Raw genomic sequence first — 20,551 nt, forward strand, 5'->3', positions numbered from 1 at the left:
AGCATGTGCTAGACTCAAACCTGCAGCCCCAAAAAAGCCCATCACGCTGTCTTTGGACAAAGTCTCGCACTATGCTTCGAACCTGGATAATGAGAACTGTACTCTAAAGGATTTGACACAGAAAGTTATCTTTCTGTTCACAATAGCCTCAGGGGCTAGAGTTGGTGAAATAGAGGCCTTATCTAGAAACGAAGGCCATATTCAGTTCCTGGACTCAGGAGAACTCAATTTATTTCCCGATCCTGCCTTTCTCGTTAAGAACGAGCTACCCAGCAAGAGCTGGGGTCCTTGGAGAATCTACCCATTGAAGGAAGATGCCTCTCTCTGCTCAGTAGTGTCTTAAGGTCTATCTTCGAACTTTAAACTTCAAGGGAGGACAGCTCTTCAGAGGCGAAACCTCAGGATCGAACCCATCTTTAAAACAACTGAGAGCGAAGCTCACCTACTTTATTCGCAGGACGGATCCTGACAGTACACCCGCGGGTCACGATCCGAGGAAAGTTGCTTCGTCGTTGAACTTCTTTCAGCATATGGACTTTGAGAGACTCCGCTCGTACACTGGGTAGAAGTCATCCAGGGTCTTCTACAAACATTACGCGAAGCAAGTACAAGAGATAAAACATTTTGTGGTGGCGGCCGGTAGTGTAATTAAACCTGCCGTCTAGTGCTGCGATGAACAGTGGACTGTTTTATGACTTTACAGTGCTTCGGGTGTATGGGCATACGTACTCACTTGTGCAGATCACAACTATGGTTGACGCACTGTTCTGCGTAGGTGCATATCTGATCAATACACCAGTGCCGAGTAAACGTTCGCGTTACGTTGTCTTATGCATTTCCGAACAACTGACGATGTCAGATAGATTAGGTTTTCACATCTTCCATTGAGTGGCATTATTTTGATAATGTATTTTGTATATTTTTTCTACACGAGAAAATATGTGTTCGATGTGTTGTATACTGGATCAGATACATACTTTGTTGTAATTACATTTTGATAATCTAGTTGCATAACAAAATACTTAACCGTATTTGCATCTTATCACGGCTCTCTCAGTTATAAGCTAATAAAGTATGTTAGAGTTTTACTAAACCCTTTATGGGGTTTAGGTTCTTGAAGTCATATTATTATTTTCTAAAGGAATGATCATGACCTTAAGTACTTAAGGTAAGTGAACAGGGTATGTTTGAAACTCTACCCTTTCGTTCCGATGGGAAATACAAAACTTGAATCCTTATTGTCGACATCAACATTTCCCTGTTGGAAGGCAGGATGCACTAAGCCAGCTCTAGGCTTGGTATGCGTGAAAAATCTCTGGATTTTCACATATAGGTCTAGTCGACCAAATAAGGAGAATCTATTCAAGGTAGAAGGCACATACACAAACCCTCAGCTAATAGTAATTACAAGATAATTCTCTAGTATACTTCAATCAGCACGACATGGCCTGAGCCCAAAAAACGAATTTTGATCAAAGTGAAAAAGCTAATTTTAGGTGAGAGGGCCATGTCGTCCTGATGGAACCCACCCTTTTGCTGATCCCTCCCAAAATTACTTATCTGTGGCCATTTCCGCTTAATGGCAAGAATAGGAATGGCATCACAGTAGTAGTAGGGAAGGAGATCCACCGGATACCTAGAACAGCACCCCTTTCTTTTACCACTCTTCCCCCTTACATCGAAGCGTTAAATCTATTCGCGGGTAAGATTACCATGTGTCGTATCTAAAATACGTCCCCTGATATTATATAATATCCTTTATTGGATACTCGTGCCATGAGTTGGAATCCTGGAGACCTTTGGTTTAATTCACTGGGAGTATCACTGTAGCAAATATCCATTAGAAAGCTACCTATAGGAACTCTTCCATCAGGACGACATGGCCCTCTCACCCAAAAATAGATTTTTCACTTTAATAAAAATCCATTTTCTGTTAATTTTACTTTTTGAATATCAGTTTTATATTGATATTCACAATTCTTTTTCACGGCTAATTCAAGTTAACAAGCATTCAAAATAGTTTTTATAGTTTATATAGGAGATATTTATTTTAATGTTGTTACTCTTCTTAAAACATTAAATTTTTTCCTTGTTTCCCTTCCTCACTGGGCTATTTTCCCTGTTGGATTCCCTGGGTTTATAGCATCCTGCTTTTCCAACAATGGTTGTAGCTTAGCATGTAATAATAATAATAATAATAATAATAATAATAATAATAATAATAATAAAACTTAAAAAGTAAATATAGAATCATGTTATTTTGAAAACTGTGAAAATAATGAATTAGGAAAGATGAAATTTATAAAAAGTTATATATTGAAATTTGACATACTTCATGAGTTTTATGTATAAGTATTTCTTAACTTGACCTGTTAAATAAAATATTCAAAAAATGCCTAGAGCTATTCATTATCTAATCCATATAATGCTTTTGTTAATGCTCTGGTATCTGTAACATTTGAAAAAAAAATATGGTAATAGGATGATAACTGTCAGTGCAAGCTTCTAATGAGAAAACATAGCTTACAGTATCTAATTCTCAAAAATTATTAGTATACAAGTGCCAATTAAAGAAAAATTAAATAATAACTGAAATTAATATAATAGGCCAATATGAAGACTTTTTTTTAAAAAGTTAAGTATTTGCCATTCTATAAGAACATTAACAGAGTCACATCAAGGTTGAAGTTTCTTAAGCAAAAAAATGGTTTAGTTGGAGGACGTTCTCAGATCCGCTTAAAATCAGATATAAAAGATAGGAATTATTACCAAGCCCAATAATTTCAACTTCAGTCTTTTTCATATTTCAGTTTTAAAGACTTAAAATACATATCAAACAATAGGACAGGATTATCATATTTGAGAACAGAATTCATGAGTTTTTTAGTTGCTGTTATTAAATTGTTTCATGTTTTTACTACTTTAATCATATCAGTGAGGTTATAAAAACACAGAATATCAAAACATAATTACAATTTTGGGACAAGAAAGGAAATTTTATTAGGAAATGAAAAACTGGAACTTCTCTCGTCACAAATCGTGCTTTCCACCCCCATGTCCCCTAAAAGCTTTGCCCTTTCCTTTCAACACTTAACAACACCCCCATATGGGGAGGTTTCTGACCCGGCCTCCAAGTTTCCATCATCTACAGATTTTAGGGAGTCAGTGGAACGGGAGTGACAACACTTTATTTGCCGATGACTGTACATGACTTCTAAAAAAAGTCAGAAGTAGAGTTCAACTTTTATTATCATGTCCACTGACATCTTGAGCCTTTCCAACAATCTCCCAAGGATGAGGTAATTGGCTACATCCTGGATAAAGTACAATATAAACAATACCATACCAAAACTGGATATACCCAAAGAGATCTTAAATACCTCACCTCCTAGAGCTCTAGTGTACAAGAGTCTTCAGCAGGATCACAAACCTCCCACAAACCATTATGTTAATATCAACTTTTTGTGAATAGAGAGCATCAAAAGAGGACCTCAATACTATCGGAATGGCATTTGGGGATAGTTTTGCATTAGAATTTACCTGCAAGAGGGTTAGAGATGGGCTGCAACCTTTCCTAAATATAATGGTGATACTAATTCTCATGGAAACTTCACTATATTTCCAACCTCCCCCAAGAATTTAACTCATGACACAAAAGTGAGTACCTCAACAGATATAGAAAAACAATTGTGGATCAAAATATTAACTCTAGAGTGAAGGCAGTGACAAGTATTTCTGAATATTTAAGAGGTCATCCAAGGACTCTTTACTCCTGAAGCATACTCCCCAGGGACCAAACCACAGCAAATGCGAAGGAGTGGCATCAGCAGACACACCAACTGAGGAGGCGCAAGAAGTAAAATAATTCTTCAGCGGCTTCTAGACCATTGCCAAATCAAATACTGGAGAAGGCTTTGCTCTTTACTTCCTCCTCAGAATGTACGCCTGCCACTGCACAAGAGGACACAACCTTGATTCGGACATGGGGATGACTGTGAAGAATCATGACCCTTACAAGATGTATAGGGAGAGTGTGGATCTACAGCCGGTTTACACATAAACCGGTTGCAATGTCCTCCCCTTTCCTGGAAAGTATGCATCTCATGCTTCACATTCATTAATACAGCAAACATCAACCAGCATTCCCTTCCTGAAAGAAGAAAATAAAAAGTTTGATTAAAGATACAATAGTACGTCTGTACTTTGTTGTAGCTGAAAACAAAGGGAGGATCTTCAGACAGGTGGTGGGGTGTCCCACACACACAGCACTTGTTATTAACTACCTTCTTACTGAATTCTATGGTCTTTTCTAGCTTACATCAAAATCATCTCTGTATCTTAAGAACAATGGTATGTATTTTGTGTGGGAACAAACAAGTTTTAATAATAAAGTAGTTAGGGCAAAAATGCTAGAAATTATACAGTATCTCCTAGCTCTTTCTTACCTGATTAAGTGGAATGTCATGTCCCACCATGCACCGAAGGCAATATATTATTGCTGATACAGTAATTGCCCTTGGAGCATTACAATTTCCCCAAACTTCTGGTCCTGTACCCCTGAAATATAAAATATCATGATAAATTATCTCACAAAATAGGTGACAATGTTATTTAAATGCTAAAGTATTAGGGATAGAGGATGGTCACACCATATAAAAAATATATCACTAAATAAGATATTAAATACTGTATAAGCTTTTATGGATTACAAAAGAAATTAGCAAATACTTAAACATGTTGCAAGTAAATATACTTATTGTACATACACTATACTAAGAATATTTGTATAAGCTATATAAGCCCACACCAAAATCAAGCACCAGCTTAAGGTCTAATGAATTTACATTGACCTCCCTGTGACATTCTCTTGGACATAGAATACATTTGTTTAACATGTAAGCATTCCAGTCAAGGAGGGTAAGCATTTCTCACAATACAGTTGAGTCAACCAACCTATACATTTCTTAGGTGATATAATAAAACGGATTTTGACGTAGAAAAATCTACGATTGGGTGAGATAGCTATGTCATCGTGATGGAAGTTCCTCAATAGCAGCTTCTACTTGGACTATTTCTGCGAGTGATATACCAGAGAAATTCTACTTTAGAGGTATCAACAGAGTTCTGACCTCTGGAGCGAATATCCCGAGAGATATCGTGTATAAATCAGGGACATGTTAATATCCTTCCCAGAATAGAGTTAACCGTGTCTTGAAGGATAAGGGTAGAGGGAAGGACATAGGCAAGTGAGCCATAGGCAAGTGAGCCATTACAACTCCCAATCTCAATGTGCTATAACTGACACGTTTACTGTTGAACCGTTCCAGGAGCAGCCATCGCATGACGCGAGGTCCCACACTGAGAATTGGGAGCGGATGGAAAATAACGGGCAGGCCATTAGGAGGACATGGCTATCTCACTCAAAAATAGATTTTTCCTATGTCAAAATCTATTTTTTGGGCTCGAGCCATGTCGTCCTGATGGAAATGTACCAAAGAATTATTATTCTCAGTTGTGGCCAGGAGAGTTTTAACCCTTTACACTCCATAGACATAATCACACTTCCTGTAGCATTGGTAACTATGGTATCAAGCTATGGTGCAAGCGATATGTTTGTAAAAAGTGGGAGCAAAGGAAATCAATGTCACAGTCCCACTCACTGTGGAGAAGATGAAAAGACCAAAGTCTGTAAAAGGAGGGTTCAAAATTGAGGTACGCTACTTTTATTTTGTACAGTAGGTCAAATGAAAGGAAATGCAAAAAGGAACAACAGTCTTTTATTGTTTCCAAAAGATGCCTATATGTAACAGTAATCAATTGTAACATTATATGCAGTAGATATATACAGAAAACCGGAGTTTTCCAACCTCAAAATTATCTAACAGAATAATAAAATAGTAACAATCATGACATGCATGGAAAAATATCACCTTTGACTCTTTATAATATTAAATAGTACATTGAAAAGAGGAACATGAGTCCCCTTGCACAATGTAGACTGAGAAGTCCTAACCATACAGTTTACAAAATTCCATATACAACACTTATGAAGCTGGTATATTCACACTACCAGCGGCCACCACGAAGTGATTAATCTCTTCCAACTGGCATAGGTAATGTTTGAAGATCACTCTTGAAGATTTCCATCCTGTGTCAGCCTGTATGCCTGCAAAGGATATAGATGGGAAAAATTTTAAGGAAGAGGCAACTTTTCTAGGGTCATGACCCGCTGGAATACTTTCTAGGTCAGCCCTTCTGATGAAGTAGGTGAGTTTGGATCTTAGCTGTTGCAGAGAGAGGTTAGTTCCTGTCCACTCCCCTTTAAAAAGTTGACTGCCTTAAAAGGGTTGGCTCTTGGATAGGTAGACTTTATGGCTCTCCATGGGGCACAGAGAAGGGTCCTCCTGTAGTGGTACAATTTTCCAGGGTACCCAGCATTTCGTGGGAAGTTTGATCTTCGCCAAGAATGCAGGATCTGGATAAAGGTTTACCTCTCCCAAATCTGAGAATTCAATGCGGCCATCATCCCTTGAAAGGGTCACAATCTCACTGACTGCACCAGAAGCCATAGCAAGCAAAAACAATGATTTTTGAGTAAGATCCCTCAGAGAGACAGAGGCGTTATCTATCAAAGAGGCAAAGTGCAAGACATTATCCAACGACCATGAAATAGCCTTGGGAGAAGCATTAGGTTTCAGTTTGGCATAAACCTTCGGGATCTTAGTGAATAGCTCGATATTGAGTTCGATACCAAAAGCGATCGGTCTAGTTAGTGTCAATTTACATGAGGCAATAGTTGTAGAGGCTAGACCTTGATCGTGTAGTGAAATGAAGAAAGAAATACAGAAGTCCATAGAAATAGAAGAGGGCTGATGACTTTTCACAAACGCAACCCATTTTTTCCAAGAACACAAATATTGTCGTTTTGTGGTGTTGGACTTGTACTCTTCAGAGAAATCAATTCTTTCCCTTTCAACTCCGAATTTTCTTTAAACCACGAGGGTGAGAAAATTATTAGCTGAAGGGTTTTCGTTATCCAAGAGAAAGCGAACACAGTTGTCACTTGAACAACCTGGAACAGCACTTGAGATGGTAGAGGGATCTGGAGGGGTTTGAGTTCCAGAACAAGAGGGTACCAATTGCTCTTGGGCCACTTGGGAGCCACCCAGAGCTGCTGTTCCCTTGAAAGTCTGCAGTTTGTTCAGTACCTTCAGTAGGAGGTTGAATGGAGGAAAAAGGTAGATGAGACCACTGGTTCACTGGTTCCAATCCAGAGACACCGCATCCATTCCTGTCGTTTCCGAGTCCAAGTTTGGTGCTATATACCGGGGAAGCTTTTTGTTGAAGCTCGTCACAAAGAGATCGATTTGCAGTCCCGGGACTTGCTCAAGGATGAAACAGACTGATTTTTTGCCCAGAAACCATTCTGTTCTCTGAGGCTTGGATCTCAATAGGGCGTCTGCCGTCACATTGCGAACCCCTAAGAGGTGAACTGCTGAAAGATGCCATTTCCTCCTTTTTTCTAAAGACAGAATGGCTAGGATTACATGGTTGATCTGAGGAGATCTGGAGCCCTGTCTATTGACACAGTGCACTATTGTGTTGTTGCCGATGACCAATTTGATGTGTGATTTCATCTTTGGGCATACTGTAGTCTCTTCAGAATCAGAAACACTGCCATAGCCTCCAGAACATTGACTTGAAACTTCTGAAATGTGATTGACCACTGACCTTGTAGTTTCTTGAAAGAGGAGTGTCCTCCCAACCTTGTTCCGAGGCATCCGTGTGAATAGTCACGGAAGGAGGAGGGTACTGAAGAGGGACGTCGTTCGATAGACTCTTGGCAGTGGACCACCGCCTGAGCTGCTTCCGCAGTAAGGCTGGGGTGTTGTGACGAAGATCTCTCCTAGCATTGGATGCCTTTCTTCTCCAAACTCTGTTGGATTCTTTGAGCCTTGCTTTCAGGATTGGGTCCGTCACGGCACCGAACTGTAACAACCCCAAAACCCTTTCTTGTTGACGTCCGGTGAGTACTTTTGAACGAAGTAGGCACCTGACCGAATTTGTGATTTCCTTTCTCTTGCCTTGTGGTAGAGAGAGGGTGTGTGATTGTAGGTTCCAGTGGCACCTGACCGAATTTGTGATTTCCTTTCTCTTGCCTTGTGGTAGAGAGAGGGTGTGTGATTGTAGGTTCCAGTGAAGTCCTAGCCACTTGAATTTCCGAGCTGGAGATAGCCTGGACTTCTCGAGGTTGATTTGGAAGCCCATAGATTGTAGGAACTTCATGACCTCTTGGGCAATTTGAAGACATACTGACTTCGTTGCAGCCCAGACTAACCAGTCATCCAGGTACACCATCACCTGAAGACCTCTGTTCCAAAGTTGTTGAACAATGGCCTCGACTAGTTTCGTGAAAATCCTTGGAGCTATAATGAGTCCGAAGGGCAAAGATTTGATTACGTAGGCCTTTCTTGCCAGTCTGAAACCAAGGTAGGGGGAGAAGCGCCGACCTACCAGATGATGCCAATAGGCATCTGTAAGGTCTATGGAGACGGTGTAGGCTCCATGGGGTAGTAGGGTCCGTAATTACGAGATAGTCAGCTTCTGGAACGTGCCGTTCAGAATGGATTTGTTAAGTGGGAACAAGTCCAGAATAGTTCGAAGAGTGTTCGAATCTTTCTTGTGCACGCAGAATAGCCGCCCTTGAAAGTTCATGGATTTTGTGCAATGGATGATTCCTTTCCGGAGAAGGTCCTGAATGTAATTCTCCAAAAAGGGGGTTGTGGGTTGAAAGAACCTCTTGAACTGGGGTGGTTTCTGTCTCCATTATCAGCCTAGCCCTTTTGAGACTATGCTATGAGCCAATGGATCGAACTCCCATTGATCCCTGAACAAGTGAAGTCGTCCCCCTACCGGAAGCTCCTCATTGTTGTTGCGAAGGACCTGCAACTTTAGTAGACGTCTTGAATCTACTTCCTCGGCCTCTAGTTTGACCGCCTCTTCCAGACCTTCCCCTGTTACCAGAACCCTTCCTATGAGCTTTGGCAGGGTGAAAAGTGGTGGTAGCTCTCTTAAAGCGGGTTGAATGCTGGTGACTGTGAAACGTACTGCTGGGGGACCGTGTACACAGTCTGAGGAATGGCGGCAACTGAGGCTGTCACAACAGGAAAGGATTTCCTTCCTTTGAAGCGACTTCTGGGCTTCTAGCCTTTGGGATGAGGTCCTTCAATGGGGGTAAATTTTTGTTTAGAAGAAAAAACCCCACTTGTCAATAAGGCTCTTGTTCTCCTGAGCTGCTTTGTCCATGACTTCTTTAACCAGCTTCTCAGGGAAGAGATCCTTCCCCGAGATGTTGGAGTCGATCAGTTTTCTGTGTTCATGTCTGATCATAGCAGCGGCTAGGACGTATCCTCTACATGCTCTCCTGGCTAGGACGAAAACATGGAGATCCGTATGAAACATGATTAGGCGAGTTTTAGCCAAAACAGGGAAGAGATCAGATTTGGAATAGTTTCCAATAAGCATCTCTAGATAAGATTGGAAGGATAAGGAGGCAGAAAATCTCTCTTTAGCTTCCAGTTCTCCCATTTCAACAGGGATTCGGGAATCCTAGGCAGTTTCTCATTAAACTGTTTGCCTCCGACGTCCTCTCAATGTTCGAATTGTAAGGAAGGGCTTGAGAGACACGTTTACATTCTTCTAGCACTGGAAAGGGTCTGTTCTCCCTTACTGCTTTCAATATCTAAGCTTTTAGAGACAAAGGGAAAGACAGTATCTTCAGGGGGCCTGTTTCCTGCCAAAGGCAGAAAGTTGGGTATTAGTGAATTCAGCTGTCTGTAACTTCCTAACCTAAAGGAATTGAGCCTTGCTATGATCCAGAATGATTGTTTCCTTAGGGATCGTATCATCCCTAATGGACACATCCGAGTTAAGCCTTACGTAACAGTAAGGATAGCTATCGATCAATGGAAAGAATTCCATTTCATAAACTGGCTTGGAACCCAAACCATCCCCAATATGAAGGAACCCTTTGGTTAAGGTCATATTCTCTGCATAGCGCCACGGGTTCTCAACAGTGCACGCTGATAGGCTTGAAGCTGGGGGAGCCTCAAAAGCAGGTGCCTGTTGCAACGCTTCTATCCTCGCTGTTAGATCTGCTCAAGAACGTTCATATTTGGCGGTTAAATTTCCCATGAAAGCTTTCATGAATACCATTAGTTCTAAATTACTGGGTAGCGAAGGTTTGTCTAATATCGGAACCGGGGTGGAGGAGGAAGCTGGGGCTTGGGTAGAAAGTAAAGAGGCATTGGGAGCTGCACTCACCTGATGTACATCCAATGATTCTTCCAAGGCTTCCGTGGTCAGCAGGATCCTCTCCTTCTCTGATGAAACAGTAGTAGTAGACATGTCGTCCATTTCCAGGCACATGACTTACAGAGTGTCCCGGACTTCATCATCTGCATGATCTGCTGGTACCTGTGGGAGTTGGACCGTCAGTAACTGGTGACCAAAAAAGGAGGACACCTCAGCCTTGGGAAAGAGGAGGTCCTTCAGTTCCAGAGAAGGAAGATAAGGGGCACCTTGAGAGCGCTTCTGGAAGCCTCTTAACCAGTGTCGGAGCATCTTCCAACTTCGATCTCAGACGTCCAAGGAGACGTCAGTGGCACACAAGCCAGTTTGAAGGAGATCCAGCAAATCTTGCAGTCAGTAGGGTCCCAGATTGCAGTGGATCCTTTGGAAACATGGCGACTTCCATGTTTCTGGCAGGGTTTGTGGCCCCAGGGTAATTTGTCCCGCCTGGTACAGGTGACCATAGAACACTCCAAGTCATCAGCGACCTGTAAAGATAATTAAAGTAAATGAGTACCGGACATCACTAAAATGTATCTTTTTAAAATTGGGATTTTTTTTTTATATATCCTATCCTAACTAATCCTACACCTAAAGAATGGCTAAATCCAAAATATAATAGAACACATGCCAAACACCTCAGAAATCTGGATGTGATTTATGAAGCAAAACATAATGAAAGTGTGGTAGGACTATGGAGGAAAGGATCACATCAAAGGAACATCAGAACATCTAGAGTAGGTCTATCAGAAAAGCTTAAGAAGGCAAGTACACTCATCGTACTGCCTAGACCAGCAACAGCTGGGAGGCGGCAACTATTTCTAGTAGCCAGAAAAGAATGGCCTGTCAATACCCCAGACATGTCGATAAAAGGCGGCAGACACATTGTAAAGTTAAAAGGGGGACAGTAGACAATCCCAAGGAAAGGGTCCACACTCGGGGGAAGTACAGGAGAGAAAGACAGATAATAAGAGAACCAGCCAAAACCTGATCATTATCATTAACTTACACAAAGTGGGGGTGCAGCCAATAACATAATGAGAGCCGTACAAGACGGCCAGGACGCTAAGAATTCAAAATTCAAAGGGTGTCCTGACAACCATGCAGGATCTAATTGACCAACTCCAGAGGACAATGTTCCTCAGATGTGGGATAGGAAAGAGCAGATGACTAGTCTAAGGCTGCAGCTGAGGCAGCAAAGGGGGTGACCCATAGCCAACACACAGCTAGTGCTAGAAGAACTCAAGCTGACAAGACTGGAAGCAGATACAGGAGGCTGCACCTGTCTAGATAGGCTAACCCGGCAAGGGAGTCAAGACTCCATAGCTAGAGGGATATATCAAGCTGACAAGACAGGAAGGAGAGACAGAAGGCAGCACCTCTGCCTAGATAGGCTAACCAGGCAAGGGAGTCAGAGGGATATAGCACAGGAAGAGAGGCTGCAGACATAGGACAAGCACTGCCTAGGCGGCAGAGGAGTGACCCAAGGTGTACCAACTCTGTGCCTAGATAGGGTTAGGCCATGGCAGAACTATGTAGGCAAGCCTAGCCTCCTAGCGGGTGAGGGTAATCTCAAAAGCTAGGGTGAAATGACTAGATAACGGATTTTGAGCGAAGCGAAAAATCTATTTTTGGGTGAGATAGCCATGACGTCCCGATGGAAGGTTCCTTCAGTAGCTTCCTAGGGTATATTTAACTACAGTGGATATTCCCAGAGAATTAAACCAAAGGTTATCACAGAATTCTAACTTCTGGTGCGAGTACCCTAAAGGTTTCCCTCTAGGATATCGTATATCAACAGGGGACGCGTGTATTAACACACCACATAGCTATCTGCACCCCATATAGAGTTAACACTTCGATATGGAAAGGTGGCTGAGTAACTGAGGAGCCGTTCCAAAGTTACTCTCATCCGTGGCTACTTTTGGTACTCGAGACGTAAACAAACGGGCGCCATTGCTAAACGACGTCACGTCCGTCCTCATCCTGAGCTCAGCTTCTACCAATCTCCGCAATACAGTAGGTCAGGGAGGGGCCTGAAAGGCTGAACTAGAATAGACGGGAGGGTCCATCAGGACGTCATGGCTATCTCACCCAAAAATAGATTTTTCGCTTCGCTCAAAATCCGTTTTTTGGGCTCAAGGCATGACGTCTTGATGGAAGTGTACCAGAGAATTAATGTATCATGGATTTTTCCCCTTTAATCCAAGTGCCAAGGGCTTCGAACAGTATTATAGAACATGTCCTTACCAGAGATTCTATGATGAACTAGCTTCCTGCCCCCCTGGCAGGGAAGTCCTGGTGGACAATAGGGACATCTCGAAGCGATCATTGAAGAGCTACTCACCCGGTGGAGAGATTATGCTGGACTCGGAGACAAGATAAAGGTTAATATTCAGGTAGGAATATTATCAAGCATAAGTAAGTATATAACATAATTACTACTCCCCTGGAGGAGAGATCATGCTGGTCTCGGAGGCAGGAAAAAGGTTAATATTCGGGTAGGAATATTATCAAAGTAGGAGTGAGTATATAACATAATTACTTATATTATTCTTTCTGATCATCAGGAAAAGGGTAAATGAAACTATAACAATCGTATATTTCTTGATAAGGAATAGGAGCGAAGAGAGACGCACATGGAAATAAAATAGACATTTTATTTTAGGATTGCAGACCATTATGGCAGTAATTACAATAATGAATATAGAATTTATTTACAATAATAAAGAATAATGTACATAGAAATGAAAGACGGTAATCTTGATTCTGAAAGGAAAATTTTGCTTTTTAGAAACACAAGTTCAATAGGAACGCCAGTCTTTTAAAATTCAAAGAAAACATATCATGCCCTAGGGCATGTGGCACTCATGTAAAGTCTATGACATTTCACCTTGGTAAAGAACAGTCTATTAAATCACTATGTATCACAATAGGGTCAACACAGGCACCTGTAGAGTTAGAGTCCCAAGTAACTCACTGTTCTATGCAGATTTAAGCAGCAGGTTTCATAACACTACCTGCAGCTACCACGAAATGCTTTACTTCGTGCACTTGTTTTGCGTAGTGCTTGAAGAAAACGCGCGGTGATTTCCAGCCTGTAAAGCTCTTGAGGCTTTCGAAATCCATACTCTGGAAGAAGTTCAGAGAAGAAGCGACTTTTCTAGGATCGTGACCTGCGGGTGTACTGTCAGGATCCGCTCTGCAAATGAAGTAGGTGATTTTCGCTCTTAGTTGTTTCAGTGACAGGTCGCTACCCGATGTTTCTCCTTTGAAGAGTTGTCCTCCACCGAAGTCTGAAGTTCTTCGAAGATAGACCTTAAGACTCTCCACTGGGCATAGAGAGACATCTTCCTTCAGGGGGCAGATTCTCCAAGGGCCCCATCTCTTGGTGGGTAGTTCATTCTTAGCGAGAAACGTCGGATCGGGGAAGAGGGTAAGATCTCCTGTCTCCGCGAACAGGATATGACCCTCTTCTCTTGATAATGCCACTATTTCACTGACTCAGGCTCCCGAGGCGAGAGCAAAAAGGAAGATAACTTTTTGAGTCAGGTCTTTCAGAGGGCACGAATCGTTGTCCAGGCTAGAGGCAAAATGGAGCACCTTGTCCAGGGACCAGGAGATAGGTTTTGGTGGGGGTGCTGGGCGTAGTCTAGCACATGCCTTTGGCAGTTTATTGAAGATATCACTGGACAGATCAATCTGGAAGGCGTATAGGAGTGGTCTAGTCAAGGCCGATTTACAAGTGGAAATCGTGTTGGCCGCTAAGCCTTGTCCATGAAGGTGAATGAAGAAGGACATGCAAAAATCAATGGTGATTTCCGTAGGAATTTTTGCCTTGACGAAGGAGACCCACTTTCTCCAGGAAGATTCGTACTGCCGTCTGGTAGACTCAGTCTTGTACTCTTCGAGGATGTCTAAGCTTTTCTTCGAGATCCCAAACCTTTTCTTTGCGGCTAAGGAGAGAAAATCATGAGATGAAGGTCCCTGACTTTCAGTGATGAAGCAAAGACAGTCGACTTCTGTACTTGTTGAGAGAGAACTGGGCCCGGTAGGGGAATCAGCGTGGGCTGCAGCTCCAGGACCAGGGGATACCAATTGCTCCGGGGCCACTTGGGAGCCACTAGGGCCGCTGTCCCTTTGAAGGTTCTCAGTTTGGATAGGTCTTTCAGCAGAAGGTTGGGAGGAGGGAACAGGTATATCCTGGACCATCTGTTCCAATCCAGGGACATGGCATCCACTGCCTCTGCCTTGGGGTCCTCGTACAGGGCCACATATCGAGGAAGATGATTGTTTTCGCTCGTCGAGAAGAGATCGATCTGAAGTTCCGGGACTTGGTGAGAGATGAAGGAGAATGATCTTGCGTCTAGAGACCATTCCGACTCTATTGGGCTTGTCCTTGATAGAGCGTCCGCAATCACGTTGCGGAATTCTTGTAGGTGAACTGCAGACAGGTGCCATTTCTTCCTTTCTGCCAAACGAAAGATCGGAAGAAGTACCTGATTTATCTGGGGCGATCTTGAGCCCTGACGGTTGAGACATCTGACTACCACCGAGTTGTCCAGAGTCAGACGGATGTGGATCGAGGGAGGCGGGGAGAGTTTCTTCAGGGTGAGAAGAACCGCCATGGCCTCAAAGATGTTGATGTGAAACGTCTTGAATAGAGGATACCATGTTCCTTGAACCTGTTGTTGGTGGGAGTGACCTCCCCAACCCTCCAGTGAAGCGTCCGTGTGGATGTTGATCGATGGAGGCGGGTGTTGAAGAGGGAGGGACCTTTTCAGGGCCTTTGCTTCTGACCACGGCTTTAGAAGTAAGCGTAGTCTGTTCGGAAGCCGTCACTTGAGGTCTCTTCGAGCGATGGATGCGAAGCGTCTCCAGACTCCCGCGGCATCCTTTAGCTGTGCGCGAAGCACTGGGTTTGTTACAGAGGCGAACTGTAGAGAGCTGAGAACTTGTTCCTGTTGTCATCTTGAGATCCGTTTGGATTTTAGAAGCCTTCTGACAGACCCTGCTATTTCCTTCCTTTTCTTCTGTGGAATGGAAAGGCGGTGTGACTGAAGGTCCCAATGGATTCCCAACCATTGGAACTTCTGAGCTGGAGAGAGGTGAGATTTTTCTGCGTTTATCTTGAAGCCCAGGTCCTCTAGGAACTGGGTGACTTTGTTGCAGGCTCTTAGACAATCTTAGGGCAATGTCGACCAGACTAGCCAGTCGTCTAGGTAGGCCATCACTTGGACGCCCTGAGGATGTAGCTGTTGAACGATTGCGTCTGCCAGCTTGGTGAAGATCCGTGGAGCCACGTTGAGCCCGAAGGGCATGGCCCTGAAGGCGTAACTTTTCCTTTGGAATCAGAATCAAGATGGCACTCACGCATGGACTGTGCCATGACGACGTCGGGTTCGACCACGATCTGGACGGTGGGGATTTGTTCACGAGGGACCACCGAGTCCTTAGATTCTTTTGGAAAAAGCAAAGCCCTCAAGTCTTCGTTGGGAAGATACGGTCCAGTGGCGTTCTTTTGGAAGCCACGCACCCACTTGCGTAGCTTCTCCCTAGCAATGTCCCTTACCTCCGCAGTAGGAGGATCGTCGAACGCCTCAACGAGCAGACTCTTGCAGACTGTACAGTTCTGCGGGTCCCAAAATTTTAGGTCGCCTTTCTTGGCAGCGCAGGGGGCGTGGGTCCGGCACGCCTTGTGCCCGTAGAAGTCCAGGCACTTCACTCCGCAGAAGTTGCTCTCGCACTTCAAGTACTCCTCCTGTAAAAGAAAGAGATCATGAGTACATGGAAGGCATAAGAATGACTTACATTACTCTAAAATTAAGAATAACTTAAACTATAATAACATATTAATGTTCAAGATTGATGAGCGGGAAAGGAACTAGATAGACACATACTTGTGAATCCCGCCCAGCCGCTTAACGTAACCTTATCCATAGACAATTCCTTTGGACCCGAGGGTCACAATGAGGGAAATCTGTATGGATGAGCCAAGCTAGGCTTTTAACAGGAATTGTCCACAGAGTGCACCAGGGTCTGAGACCACTCAGAGCCTTGGGGGAGAGGGGAAAATAGGATAAACCCCTTAATAAATGAAGGCTCCGGCAATCGACTGCACTGAGATACACAGAATTTGCTGGAATTATTGTAATGTGCAATCAGACAGCATAGCCACTATATTTGGATGGTATAACAATACCTATATGGAAGTGGCCAGGCCATCTGGCTGCAATATATTGACTGTCGGCATGTTGCCGGCAGCCAGGGAAGGGGTACATGTCCCTTAGCGTCTCATGAGGGTTCCGGCAGACCGACGGCACACCGGAGGCCGGTCCTGCAGGGTGGAAGGCATCAAGGCAGACACACCGAGTATCCTATATGGATAATACCACAGTGGCGACCGCCGGCACAGCGGCGGATCGCCGGCAGGGGCGGCGGCTCCGGCAGCCGAAGGCTGACTGCATGGTGAGCCTTGGATCAATTCATAAGATAGATATATACATATGGGTGTATACCTAGATTGCCGGCAATCAATGCTGGCATGTGGGCGGCAGACTCCGAAAGTCGGCCGGCTGTTACTAGGTAAAAATAAGGGGTGGGACGTCGGCGGTATGTCGACGTTTGGCGGCAGCCTCCGGCACCCGGAAGGCTGACGTCTCAGAGGGGGAAGGCATCTTATGAATGAAGGTCACCTGAGGTAGTGGCGGTTATCGCCGGCAGTAGAGACGGCAAGGGACCGGCACCAAGATAGAAAGAGAGAAAGGTAAGGAGGGATGGAAGGGGTAAAATCCTATACCCCTCCGGCATCCCTCCCTAAGGTACCCCAAGGGAGGGATAGAGGGCACTCCCCGCCGGCAGGAGGAGTTGTAGGACTAAGGACAGAGGTGTGTAGGCAGGCCTACACCAAAGGGATAGGTGGGAAGGGAGAAGAAGGGGTCTTTCTAATTGAGGAGACTCTGTATGATAGCGGCCACCAAGGCAAGGGAGAACGCTCCCTAACCTAGGATAGGTAGCCCAGATCAAGTACAGTACTAATGTACCGTCCCAAACTATAACAAGACAGAGTCTACCCCCAGCATTGATTATTGTTGCTAGTCATGAGACAATTTTGAGATGTACTGAAGAGCTAGTGGGGGGTGTGTGAAAAAAACAGTTTAAGAAAAATACAAATTTTTCATGTAGTACTGTACTAGAAAATTTTTTAAGTTTTATTTTTTTTTAAATCTTTTTCATTTCTGTTAACTTGTTGTGCTCTTGTCCATCAACGCTGTCCAAAATTCATTTCTTTGTTTTCTTACCAGGTAGCTGACAGTAATCCCTACACCCACTAGGATTTTAGATTTAGAAAGACTAAGAATCATGCCTACATAAGTGCCCACAGTTGAGGCCCTTAGTTTTACCTGCTGATGTAAACAGATGACTCACTCGTCTTCTAGACTGCAGTTGTGGGTGTCATATTTGTAATGTGATTTCTATTATGTGATCAGTTTTAAAACTGACAGTAGTGTTCCCATCACATTGTAATTGCCTCTTTTATTTGAAAGTGATTTTTCAATGGGTAGTGTAGCAAACTGAAGAAGGCCTCTAAATAAAACTCTTGATATAAACAGATGACTAACTTATCTTCTAGACTGCAATTGTGGGTGTCATATTTGTAATGTGAATTCTATTGTGTGATCAGTCTAATCCCTATTAGAACTTTCCCAATTATAGTGTAATTGTCCCAGTATTAGGGTCACATATTCATCCCAAGAACCAAGGAACCATGTGGAGGTAGATAAAAGGTTTCAGCAAGAGTCAAACCTTAAGAGATGCCAGAGTCCAAACCTAATGTCTGTATATGCAGATCATGGTCTATAATGTTGCACGGTTTTCCTCAGCTTGAAGCTTTCTTATGTCTACCTTGACCGAAGAGGCTATGTCGTGATGTTAATGCTTAAAGTATAGGTTTTGCATCTGGAAGATTCTTAAGACTTTCTCCCTATCCTGATAAATGAACCCACAATTTACCAAATCACGTGCTCGTGCCATTTCCAAAGATTCCATTTGGAATTGGAGGCAATAAATCTTGGTGCATTGAGGTTAACATACCCGGCCTCCTTCAGAGGATTTATGGTAGAATCAAGAACATTAATAACTCAAAGTTCAAAGGTTACTTATGAGATACAGAGGCAAGGTCAGGTCATTGTGCCTGTCAAACTGTCGTAGAGACTGACCTATATATATTTGATCAGTACCCAATATCACTCTTCATTCACACCAGGATCAGGGAGGAACAGCAATGGTTGCTGAGGAATCAACAGGGAGAACTACTGACCACCCAAACTCTCATCTCTTCCACAAAAACAATGGTCAGGTTGTGAATGGTAATGAAAATTATTGAACTTTGTTTTGGGCCTGAACTACTGACTTTTGGAATGAAGGTCAGGGATGTTTCAACTAGATTATCAAAATCTCAAGACTCAATATCAGTTCACCCTGGACTTTCTGGAATAGGTATAATGAAAGAAGACTTGCTCCTGTCAAAATCCCTCTTCATAATACAGCAGGCTTATTTTACTATCTATAATGATAAAAAATACCCATTTCTGCAGTAGTGTTGTATTAGATGGCATTTATACCAATCATTTTGGTCTAAATCAAATATAAATCTCACAAAATTTACAGAAAATTTTAATTTTCCTTGAGGGTACACTCGGGCACGCTATCCTATTTCTCTTCGTCTTGTGTTTTGAAGTTTTTATAATGTATATATGCAAGATCTAATTTAATAATGTTACTGTTCTTGAAATGTCTTATTTTGATTGCTTTCTATTTTCCTAGTTTATTACTTTTCCCGTAATTTATTTATTTATTCTACCTTATTTGTAATTTTCAATATGCAACATTTTGAAAGAGATGTTCTGACAACCTAAATTCTCCTCTGAAGTCATTGGACAATACCTTCCTAAAGGACCTCACTCTGAACAATTCCTCCCTTTCAGCATTTGATTCTTCACATTCTGTCAGCAATGACATGGAAAAGATTAAGACTATCAGTTTGTCCTTTTCCATAGATTTTCTGGCCAGGACACTAGACCTGGGGTTTCCTAGACTTCACCTCTAAACTCTTAACACTTCTTTCTCCTGTGAGGGCATTCAGTGGAAGCATCTCACAAAATTTTATCTACTGGTCAGGTATAGAAACATTAAGAGAAATATTGAAATAAACCTTGGTGAGTCTTGTTAAAGGAACATGAAAGCATCTAGGAGGAACAAGCCTCTGAGGTGAAGATCAGAGCATCCCAATCTCTAAACTTTTAAAAACAAATCCTGATGTCCACTGGTTTTGTATGACTGGTACATGGAGGTGTCCGGCTAAGTTTGGTAAATTTTATGTTATTTGATGTCATCAACAGGTTTCTTTACTTATGCTCCATTGTCTCCTTGTAGCAGGGCAACTTTTATCTTCATAGTATAACCTTAATGATTTTCTAACGTAAGGTAGAACTTCCAAAGTCCTCGGTAATTTACTGTTACAACTTATATTATGTATGTTATGGGAGAGTCCATATTCTTCTCACTGCTACACCTTACATTATGGGTAAATCCACATATTTCTCCTCATTCATAGCCTTTTGAAAATAATAACCCCAATTTTACAAATAAGGTCCATGCCAAACTAATAATCCTCCACGTCCTCAGAGCCTTTTGGGTTCTATATATTTGTACTCCAGATCTTTTTATTCATGTACAGTATTTGAGAGGCAGCAGTTGCAATTTCTACCTCCTAAGGTGTTATTTAATTCATGTAATAAGCAATGGATTTATAATGGAAGAGATATAATTCATCAAAAACAAGAATAATGATTGCAATACAAACCCATTGTCTTTACCTGAAGTGTAAGTACTGTACTCTAATATTCCTGTTTACGAGATGATCATGAGAGGATATTCTCACTCGGAAGTCACCATACGATGAAAATAAAATGCACACAGACTTAAAGACTACATTTGTAGAGTTGGAGAAGAAAAAACGATATCTCAACATGATAAAATGACTGTGGAGGTCCTGTAGGGAGTTGGGTTTGCCGGCTGTATAGGACCAGAAAAGAAGCCCTTAAAGTAAAATAAAATAAAGTAACTTCCATAGACATTTGCTTTCATTGATCTAAAGAAGTTTGGATCATATTGAAATGGCAAGAACCTAAATGTCATG

At 42.5% G+C, this 20,551-nt stretch overlaps 1 protein-coding gene across 1 annotated transcript in view; it reads right to left on the reverse strand.

Annotated features, from left to right (window-relative positions):
- The window catches only part of LOC137640084 (5-oxoprolinase), a 547,197-nt gene that overhangs the window by 101,003 nt on the left and 425,643 nt on the right, over positions 1 to 20,551 (reverse strand). Inside the window, exon 19 of the mRNA XM_068372538.1 lies at positions 4,446 to 4,557. Coding sequence (XP_068228639.1) covers positions 4,446 to 4,557 — 112 coding nt within the window. The remainder of the gene's footprint in view (positions 1 to 4,445; positions 4,558 to 20,551) is intronic.

This window comes from Palaemon carinicauda, chromosome 4 (assembly GCF_036898095.1).
Source record: "Palaemon carinicauda isolate YSFRI2023 chromosome 4, ASM3689809v2, whole genome shotgun sequence".
NCBI lineage: Eukaryota > Metazoa > Arthropoda > Malacostraca > Decapoda > Palaemonidae > Palaemon > Palaemon carinicauda.